At 38.3% G+C, this 11,265-nt stretch overlaps 1 protein-coding gene across 4 annotated transcripts in view; it reads left to right on the top strand.

The window, feature by feature from the left end:
• TBC1D15 (TBC1 domain family, member 15) overlaps positions 1 to 3,053 on the top strand; it is a 74,791-nt gene extending 71,738 nt beyond the window's left edge. For all 4 annotated transcript variants that reach the window (XM_010840940.1, XM_010840942.1, XM_010840939.1 and 1 more), the window contains 2 exons: positions 382 to 468; positions 1,739 to 3,053. In XM_010840940.1, coding sequence (XP_010839242.1) covers positions 382 to 468; positions 1,739 to 1,960 — 309 coding nt within the window. In that variant the 3' untranslated portion in view covers positions 1,961 to 3,053. The remainder of the gene's footprint in view (positions 1 to 381; positions 469 to 1,738) is intronic.
• The last annotated feature ends 8,212 nt before the right edge of the window (positions 3,054 to 11,265 follow it).

Here is an 11,265-nt window from a genome sequence, read left to right on the forward strand (position 1 = left end):
GTCCATCCTAAAGGAGATGGGTCCTGGGTGTTCATTGGAAGGACTGATGTTGACGTTGAAAGTCCAATACTTTGGCCACCTGATGCGAAGTACTGACTCATTAGAAAAGACCCTGATGCTGGGAAAGATTGAAGGAGGGAGGAGAAGGGGATGACAGAGGATGAGATGGTTGGATGGCATCACCAACTCAATGGACATGAGTTTGAGTAAACTCTGGGAGTTGGTGATGGACAGGGAAGTCTGGCATGCTGTAGTTCATGGGGTTGCAGAGTCGGACATGACTGAGCAACTGAACTGAACTGACTGAATATAACTAGTAATAAATTGTGTAATAGAGTATAATAGTGTTTCAGTTTCAATTATTTTATTGATTTATTCTAGCATATCAATGAATTGTCCATGAAAATTGATGTGGAAGATGTATTATGCAAGGCAGAAGCAATTTCACTACAGATGGTAAAATGCAAGGTATACAGTATTTTAAGTAATGGAAAGATTTTTTTGTCTATGATTTTGGTGGATTGAGGTCATAAAATTTTTCTTTTTAAAAGAAGTTAAATTAGTAAGTTGATGGCAGACACAAAGTATTGGCTAACATTTGTTTACCATTATAGATTTACAGCACTTAATTGAAAACAATTGAATAATTATGCTAGGAGACAAACAGTAATAAGACGGAATGATAAAAGTAATGAAAACACTTTGGCAACAACAAGAGGCTGTAGAAGCATTGATATATTATCAAATTAGTGAACACAGAATAGGACCTCATATTAAATATATAATGTCTTCAAGTAAAGACAGATGCTAATCAGAAATAATTAAATGAATATTATTTGGTCAGTGTTATTACATTTATATCAGTCAAGCTCTTAATTATCTCTAAAAACAAGGCAAGTTTGAGGTGTTATGTCCTGAATTTAAACCAAAGTATTATACTTTTGGTGTATTTTGGTTTTCAGATTTTTAAGAGAATTCTTATTTAGTCTTTGTGTCATTTGTTCATGGTTCCAAATATTTATTTTGGCTCAGTTTTTTTCTTTACAATTGTACGTATTTATATACTTACGGCTGCACTGGGACTTCATTGCTGCCTGGGCTTTTCTGGTTGAGGACAGTGGCAGCTGCTCTTCCTTGCGGCTCGCAGGCTCCTCCCTGCAGGGGCTCCTCTGTTTGGGGAGCTCAGGCTCTCGGACTTCTGTGGCTGCAGCACATGGGCTCGGTAATTGAGGCTCCCGGGCTCAGTACTTGAGGCGCACAGGCTTAGTTGCTCCATGGCATCTGGATCAGGGATCGAATCCGTGTCTTCTACATTGGCAGGTGGATTATTTACCACTGAAGCAGCAGGGAAGCCCTATTTTAGTTCACTTATTTGATGGCTATTCTGTTAAAAACTTGTCAGTGCTACTTTTCAAGTTTAAGGAATGTTTGTGTATTGAGGGAAAAGAATGAAAGAGAATGAAATAAATGCAAAATGTTAGAAAACAGTATGTTTGTGGGAGTGGTGGGGTGGGGGTAGAGTGGGGAGTGGCTAATTAAGAATAGAAGATCAGAAAACCACTTACTAAAAAGAGTGATTTGGATTTCATTTCGAGTGGAGAAGGAAGGTCTGAGAAGGTGCATAACAATTGCACTGTTAGAACAAATGTTTGATGTTATCTTAAAAAGTAAGTGTTAATTTGTGATTACTTTTCCTAAATGGTGAATGATGATTTTATATTTGGTTCTTCTTATTCAGGAGTTGCCACAAGCAGTTTGTGAGATCCTGGGGCTTCAGGATAGTGAAGTTACAACACCGGATTCAGACAATGGGGAAGATGAAAATACTGGCATGACTATTTGTCCTGCATCTGCATTTCAGAGTAACTTGTTACCTGTCCTTACTGCCAGTGGAGGCAGAGATGACAACCCAACAGAGATATCCATGTCCCCAAATGTCAGCAGATTAACACCTGCATGATCATTCTTTGAAGAGACACTTTGTTACAACTCTTTTTCAAGTACTTGAAAGGTGGAAATTTGAAATCTTGGTATTGATCATGCTTTAAGGTTTATGGAAAGAATGTGTACTGATGTTCTTGCATTAAAGCTTTACAGAGATTTAAACTAATTATTTTTGTAGTTACTTCTACCAAATAGCCTTTCCTTTTCAATAACATTCCTTAGTATTTTTTATAGCTAAGTACATTTTATTTTCTTGCTGATGAACTGGAATTGGAAAAATAGTACAAGTGGATGAGTTGGAAATTAAGCACTTTGAAAACATTCACTTTGTTTACTCCAAGTTTAGCAGGTTTGGATTTGATGAAATGCTGAGCCTTTCTATAGCTTTCTAAGCTGAGAAGTAGACTGTGGCCCAGTGATGAAATGAAAGAATTTATTTTTCTCTCTTGTTTACAAAAATACTTAGCTTAAATATTTACACTGGTTGAATGTGATTTAAATTGGACATTTTCATCAATGCAATTTAATGTGTAGATAAAGAGCTATTTCAACCATAATAAGTGGATTGGCAGTATATTTTTTACATTGAACTTTTCTTCACTTGTATATAAAGACTGTATAAGTACTTATTTATGAGTATAAGAAAGGATAGGCATATTTTCTTTAACTGAATAAACTTGACTATTGATTTATATAACCTGATTTCACAAAGTAAATACATAGCTTCAGTATGAGATCTTTTTCAAAGCTATTTTCTTAACCAAACATTTATTTCAGGAGACTACATTCAACCCCATACCTGGTGTAATTTTCAAGTTAATTGCTTATAGTCTCATTTTACTAATAATGTTTACTATCTTTCCTAATAATGCATTAACTGATTAATCAGGTCTTTAAATTTTTATGAAATACTCTTTACCAAAAGCTTACGTCAAAAATTTCACTATACTATAACGAGTCTCAAAATAATGCTCTTTTGTATATGAATGAAGCTGTTGTTTTTACCATGCAGTGTTGCATGATTTAAGTTATGTGTAATGAACATAACTGATTCCATTTTAATTGTAATTTGTTTACTTCTGTACATATCATTAAAATAAATCTGAAGTTGAAATGGTGTTTTCAGTTAAATTGCACTTGGAAATAATCTGCTGGTTCTTCATCAGAAAAAGAAAACCCTAAGATAGACCCTAGTGCATCTTGTATTTTTATATGATTGAAACAGTCATTTGAATGAGTTGTGGAAAGAAGTGAGAAACATGACTCTTTTATAAAGAAACTTTTTATTAGCATGAAATTGAGTATAGTATTGCCTTGGAGGATATAATTATCTGAATCAGTAAAGCAACTTCCTACAAGTGAAGTTAATAATGTAAAATAAAAGTTACGTAGTTCTAAAATGGTCCACTAGATAGATTCCCAGCACCCTGCCTCCGACCCCAGAGAACTAGGGAACCAAATGAACTTTTCTTACTTGAGCTTTAACTGACAATCATGACAGTAGAACCATTAGATTGTAGTTTTTAATATCATATGTGTGTTATCTTTCATCAGTTAATAATGAGTAAGTCTATTCAGAAAAAAAAGTAAACGGATCAAAGCTCAGTATCTCCAGCCTTTCATTTCCTGCTGTTCAGGAAATTGCTGAGAACATCTTGATGTCCTTGTTCTTCCTGGACAGGGACTTTTGGGGAGATTTTTTTTTCCCCCCAACTATGTAATATAATGTCTACTTCAGAGTTTTAAAAAATCTTAAGACATTTAGTAAGTTTAACTTTTGTGAAGTTTTATTTTTAAAACTACTTGTTAAAAACATTTTTACTAAACATGTAATATATCTCTTTGGACCATTTTTTATATGTAAATAATAATAATAATACAGTGCTAAGTAAAGTCTGACTTAATCCTACTCCTCAGAACCAGCTAGCAAATAACCATGTAAACTTGAACCGTTGATATTGCTAAGATAGATATAGTTCAGGTAGTGTCTTAGTCTGACTTTTAAAAGAATTGTTTGTTTTAATTTTCACAAGTGCTCTGTCCTTGCCAATAACACATAAAATATTGAAAGTGAAAGTGCAAGTCGCTCAGTCGTGTCCGACTCTTTGCAACCCCATGGATAGTCCATGGAATTCTCCAGACCATAATACTGGAGTGGGTAGCCTTTCACTTCAGGGGATTTTCTCAACCCAGGAATTGAACCCAGGTCTATCCGGATTGCACGCAGATTCTTCACCAGCTGAGCCATGAGGGAAGCCCAAGAATACTGGAGTGGGTAGCCTATCCCTTCTCCAGCAGATCTTCCCGACCCAGGAATCGAATCAGGGTCTCCTGCATTGCAGGTGGATTCTTTACCAGCTGAGCTATGTTATGTGCTGTAAAAAGTGTTTTCAATTCTGATGGGAGTCTATGGGCAACCTTTTTGTACTGGAGATTTAGAGAATTGCCATTGTATATTGTATTGCTTGGCTTAAATTTTGACTTACAGTTAGGTAGACACGTCCTTAAGGTTTGTTTGTTTTTTTTTAAAGTAGTTCCTTGATTTTCTAAGGTGAATTTGCTCTAGTTCTGGTCATCATTTTTAGTAAAAAGTGATGACAGTCAATTTTGACTATTTTATGTAGGTTCCTCCTCTGTTCTTAACATTTTGAAGGGAAACTTTCAGTGTCATTTTATTTCTTAACAGGAAACAGGGTTAAATTTGAGATGAATCTGAAAGTTGTTTTAATCAGTATCTAATGTCATTATCCGACAGTAAACATCTGTGCTTACTGTACTGAGTTGGCCAAAACGTTCGTTAGGGTTTTCTGGTAACATCTTAGGGAAAAACCTGAAAGGACTTTTTGGTCAACTCAATACTTTTAAGATGAATGCTGCTGCTAAGTAACTTCAGTCGTGTCCGACTCTGTGCAACCACATAGACGGCAGCCCACCAGGCTCCCCCGTCCCTGGCATTCTCCAGGCAAGAACACTGGAGTGGGTTGCCATTTCCTTCTCCAATGCATGAAAGTGAAAAGTGAAAGTGAAGTCGCTCAGTCGTGTCCGACTCTGTGCGACCCTATGGACTGCAGCCCACCAGGCTCCTCCATCCATGGGATTTTCAGGCAAAAGTACTGGAGTGAGGTGCCATTGCCTTCTCTGTTTAAGATGAATACTGCCATTTAAATGATAACAGTGTATTTGGCTGTCCTCCCTTTGGGTCCTTATAATATGGGAGTTTTTTAAGTTGTTGGATTTTTAAGTTGTTTAAGTTGAGGATTGCTCTGATAACAAACATTTTTATCTTTAGGTCTTATAAGTAGACTCCTATTTTTCAGGCTGTCTTAACTTAGGGAAAAAGAGTGTGTCATCTTTAGATGCAGAGAGGGGTGGGGGTGGGGCAGTGTGATTGGACATACTTCTGTAAGTTCTGGGGTATCCAAAGCACTCTTGGCCCATGGGAAATTGCATTGTTAACAAACTCACTGTAAAGAAAAACAGATCGTAATCCAAATCTCTTTCTAAGAACCATCAGGAATCAGAAATGCTGTATTTACCTAATGTAGTTCAATCCCTAGAGTTAGTTGGAATACTAGAATAATAGAGTGAATGCTTCCTCAGTCATGTCTGACTCTGGGATTCCATGGACTTCAGCCCACCAGGCTCCTCTGGGATTTTCCAGGCAAGAATACTGGGGTAGGTTGCCATTTTCTAGAGAATCTTCCCCAGAGGGGTCAAACTTGTGTCCCCTGTCTCCTGCATTGGCAGGCGGTTTCTTTACCACTGAGCCACCTGGGAAGCCCTAGAATAAATAGGTGAGCTATTAAATACACTTCTCCTCAGATATCTCTCTGGTATATTGCTCTTCACATCTCTATGTACTAAAGTAGACAATGAAAAGAACAAATTCCAGTAAGCTTCGCTGTGATCAATGAACAGGTTCCTTTCAGGTTTTTTTAATTAAGATGTATTAACTTCAGAAATGGGCTTTTGCTGTGACAGTCAAAAGTACATATTTTTGATACCACACTAGTCTGGAGGCACCAGACCTGATGAGTTAGCCAACTGCTTTAAAAACACAGTGAGAGCTGTTTTTAAGATTGCTTCAGATGCTTTATGGCCCGATTGTACCTCACATTTTTTCATGAGTGTCACAGGATCACTTTGTAAGGCAAATTCTCCAGCGGAGAATCCATCAAGGTACTTCTTGATGCTTAGTATTAACACTGCATGCCACTGTGCCTGGCAAGCATGGAATGCAAGATACATCCAGAGAAAATCTGAGTCACGTGCTTTTTGTTACCTGAATCAAATGTTAAATAGGCCAAATGGAGTATTTGCTGACCAGAAAGTCATTAGCAATCAATAGCATCTAACTGAAATAGATGATATAAAGACTTAAATTGTTTTCTGAGTGAAATTGTTTATTTTTTATACTCTTAATAGAAGTAATGCTATTGTAAACACACATGCTCCTATTTCTGCCTTCCAAAGTTCATGAGAAGTTCTTTCACACACGTCAGGGTGTGAAGACGTTAACCTGAAAAACGGTTTTGTTAAATTCAATTTAAATGCAATTTCTGAATAAATTTGGGACAAATATTTTATTCGCTTCTGGTTTACAGAGCTTTTAAGGATTCTATATGTAGGCTAATGAGGGGAAACCCAGTCTGATGTTTCTAGCTTCCTTCATATCCTATTACATTTTCCAGACCAGCTTTTTAACCTTTTGTTTAATACAACTTATCCCAAAATTTTATTGATTGGTGAAGATTGGGGGGAAAAGAATCAGTTTCATTGATACTTCATACAAACAAAAAAACCCTTGCCGCTTAAACTACAGCTTACGGAATGGATGGGGTTACTCTTTTTTTTGGATGTCTTTAAATTTTTTATTCTGTATTGGGGTATAGCCAATTAACAATGTTGTGACAGTTTCAGGTGAACAGCAAAGGGACTCAGCCATACATATACAGGTAATGGATGGGTTAGTCTTGACAGAGGTACATCTTAGGGAAGGAATTTAAGGAATAGGAATGTTTCAACTGTAGTCTGGTGAGTTGAATTCAAGTGGCAGAATCCTGGAGCCATCTGCGTCAGCAGAATCATTTTTTCCTAACCTTGTTCCTGACAGGACTATAAGTGAATCATTCCAGCCATGAGAATCTATACCCCACCCCACTCTCTTTGAACACTTGTGGAAAAGGAAACTCTTTACCACAGAAATTCCCATTTTCTTTTGATCACTCTAAATTTGATTTTGTAGTGCTTCTCACATTCCTGGGCTGCTGAATTTTCCCTATTTTCAACTCTTCAGAATTAGAAGAAGGTATGTTTAGAAGAGTGGCTCAGTGGTAAAGAATCCACCTGCCAATGTAGGAGACTCAGGAAATGGGTTCGATCCCTGGGTTGGGCAGGCTCCCCAGAGGAGGAAATGGCAACCCCCTCCAGGATCCCTGCAGGGAAAATCCTACGGACAAGCCTGGTGGGCTACAGCCCGTGGGGTTGCAAAGAGTTGGACATGACTGAGCAGCTGAGCACTGCCCGCCCCCCAAGTTTATTCTGCAAGAAGAGTTGAATAATTGTGAGCATTTTATTTGTTAGCTTTACAGTGTGGAGTGAGTCCATGAGAGTCCTGGCCTCGGGCCAGGGGGTCCCTCTTTAATCTCGTTCCATGGTTTCCTAAGTTATTCTTAAGGACTCACATTGTCTGAGAGCATCACTATGGCTTTTTTTTTTTTTTTTTTAAATACAGGAGCTTCTTTGTTAAACTTTTAAAAACCTTGAAGTTTTGTATACCTTATTTTTCTTGCTGTTTTCTTATTTATTTGCTATCACTGACTTAATTTCTTGGCCACAATTTAGAATAGCATAACTATGTATCAACACAAATACGAGTTCTTTTGATTGGTGGTGCTAATGGACAAATAGTACAACTAGTTTGAGGTGTTTGTTTTCTCAGTTCAAGGTGGCTTAGGGTGGGGTGTAGATGCTTGGATCATAAAGTGTTTTGTGTTCTTGCCACAGTCATGGAGTTTACCCTATAATATTCTGGGAGTCAGGTGTCAGAAAAAAATTTATTCACACTGAATGGTTCGACTAGAAAATGCAAAACATTTTCTTAACGAATGCAAAACAGAAGGGTTAAACTATTTGCGTAGGAGCATACGTTTTCGAGTCAGGTAGTCATGGATTTGAGACCTGGCTCCGTCCTTAATATTTTGACCATAGTGGTTCCCAGTAAATGGAGTATATGTAAAATGTTTAGTACAGTGCCTGGCATGACAAATAAATGCTATTTTATTTGATGACAATCAAATAGATACCTCTGCAGGCCATCGTTTTTTATTCTTAAAGCCATGTGGTCTGCTTTTCCTGCCAAAACACAGTATCCAACAGGTATGGCCTGGGGGCACCATTTGATTTGTTTTCATTGAGGTCATTTTGATTTTAAATCTGAACTGTGTTCTGGTTTCATCTGAGCCGTTGCCTCACTGACCCCAGAATAAATCACTATTCCTTTTCTGCTTTAGTTTTATCCTTTTCAAATTGGTTTAAATGTGCTTGCCTTTTATGAGTCTCCCTTTATGGAAGTTGTCATAAAAACATGATAATGAAAACACAAATGTAAGATAGATTTCATATTTTGCTTATTAATAAAGAGAGAAGTCTCTAGTCAACCATCTTCGTCAATATAGAAAATTATAAAAAATAAAAATCACCAGACTTGTCTGCACTAAGTATTTTAGTGGTATGGGAAATTATAGTGTCTACTTGATAGTCAAAGGTCCGTCTAGTCAAAGCTATGGTTTTTCCAGTAGTCGTATATGGATGTGAGAGTTGGACTAGAAAGAAAGCTGAGCTCCAAAGATTTGATGCCTTTGGTGGTGTTGGAGAAGACTCTTGAGAGTCCCTTGGACTGCAAGGAGATCCAACCAGTCCATCCTAAAGGAAATTAGTCCTGAATATTCACTGGAAGGACTGATGTTGAAGCTGAAACTCCAATACTGTGGCCACTTGATGGGAAGAACTGACTCATTGGAAAAGACCCTGATCCTGGGAAAGATTGAGGGCAGGAGGAGAAGGGGACAACAGAGGATGAGGTGGTTGGACGGCATCACCAACCACGATGGACATGAGTCTGAGCAAGCTTTGGGAGTTGTTGATGGATAGGGAAGCCTTGCATGCTGCAGTCCATGGGGTTGCAGAATCGGACATGACTGAGCTACTGAACTGAACTGATAGTCATATGAACATTTTATCAGGAAAAAAATTGATTCCTAAGGCTGTAGCAGCTGTTTTTGGTTATGATTTAACATTAGGTCAGTTCAGTCAGACTTTTGATACCAAATCACCCTTATCCTTCATGACTTAATTCAGATTATATTGTCGGATGTCTGGCTGGTTGATAGAACATCCTTGCAAAATTTAAATCCATCTTTATCTTTGTTGAAATTTTTTTCTCAAAATGATCGTTTCTATAGTCTTTGGGTATGTTCCACAGGAGTAAATCATTTCCATTGTGTCTGCACACTTTCGTGTATTATAGTATGAGTGGATGTAGTGGTGGCCACTTGAGTTGGTGTTGTTTGGGGATTTTCTTGCTGTGAGCACAAGTGCATACCAACTATGAGTGTGTGCTCAATCATGTCCAACTCTGTGGCCCCATAAACTGTAGCCCTCCAAGCTCCTCTGTCCATGGAGTTTTCCAGGCGAGAAATACTGGAGCAGGTCACCATTTCCTACTCCAGGCAATCTTCCCACCAGGGATTGAACCTGCATCTCTTGTGTCTCCTGCATTGGCAGGCGGATTCTTTACCACTAGCGCCACCTGGGAAGCCCCATACTGACTATCACGGCATAATCAGTTTTATGAAGACTTCTCATTGAAAGAGTGGGATCTCCTAAGATCTCATGTGAGCCTAAGACTTTTTTTTCCCATAACTGCTGCTTTAAAAAAAAAAAAAAAATCCACTCGTAGATACTTAAAGTACCAGGATATGGTTCTAGTGGTAAAGAATCTGCTGCTAATGCAGGAGATCTAAGGGACGCTGGTTTGATTCCTGGGTCGGAAAGATGCCCTGGAGGAGGACATGATAACCCACTCCAGTACTCTTGCCTGGAGAATCCTACAGACAGAGGAGCCTGGTGGGCTACAGTCCACAGGGTTGCAAAGAGAAGGGCATGACTGATGCAACTTAGCATACATGCAGAGTACTAGAATAGATGACAACTTCATTAACTATGTATATGACAGTTGGTTTGTGAATATGTTGAAAAGAGAATAGTGTTATGTAAATACCTGCTTGAGTTTCTTAAATGTTAGTCATGGCAGGCGTGTTTCATTTCTTTACTGATAAATTACTACTAAGTTAAGGAAATACTTCAGCTATGGCATAAGTTTATTTTGGTGTGGTATTCATGTGGTTAGGTTGGAGGAATTAGGAATGGATGGTATAATAGTGAACAATTCCTGTCACAGAACCAAAAATGTACCCTGTAAACCCTAGGAGTCAGATGTCAATGGAAAAAAAAAAAAATCCAACCAAGGTGATCATTAGGTTGGCTGGTTTTGTGCTATGAAGTTAAGCCCTTTCTCTTGCCTTATTCAATGTGGTTTAAGCACAGAAGGCATACTATCATATTTGCTTGTGACACAAACTGGATAGGCTGGAACGATGGCTTACAACCAGAAAGACTTAAGGGAAAGAGACTTTTTGTTGATTGCCAATCTCAAAATAACCACTCTTGATTATTTTTCAGGTACCTCCGTACTCTTACAGCCCATGTCTGTCCTTTAATAACTGCACTCGCCTTCTCCATTCATCTTGGGGAGGGACCAGGAAAATTTTTTGTAATCATCAGCGTATTTCCTTTTATCCTTCCCCTGAACATATTTCTTTACATCTCTGAAAATTCACTTTGATGACATTGTAATCTCAGTTGGATTTTTTTCTTTTTTTTGGCCATGCCACGTGACTTGTGGGATCTTTGTTCTTCAACCAGGAATTGTTTATTCCCTCTCCCCTCAGTTCCCACTGTATACATGTACCCTTCTTTGTTGTTCTATCTTCCAATATAGTTGATATAATATCAGTTTGTTCTTGTTGTTTAGTTGCTAAGTTGTGTCCGACTCTCTTGTGACCCCCGTGGACTGCAACCCACTGGACTTCTTTGTCCATGGGATTTCCCAGGCAACAAATGCTGGAATGGGTTTACATTTCCTTCTCCATGGGATCTTCCTGACCCAGGGATCAAACCTGTGTCTCCTGAGTCTCCTGCATTGGCAGGCAGATTCTTTACCACTGAGCCACCAGGGAAACGCGTTATATTGGTTAGGTC

This window comes from Bison bison, unplaced genomic scaffold (assembly GCF_000754665.1).
Source record: "Bison bison bison isolate TAMUID 2011002044 unplaced genomic scaffold, Bison_UMD1.0 scf7180017864151, whole genome shotgun sequence".
NCBI classification, from domain to species: domain Eukaryota; kingdom Metazoa; phylum Chordata; class Mammalia; order Artiodactyla; family Bovidae; genus Bison; species Bison bison.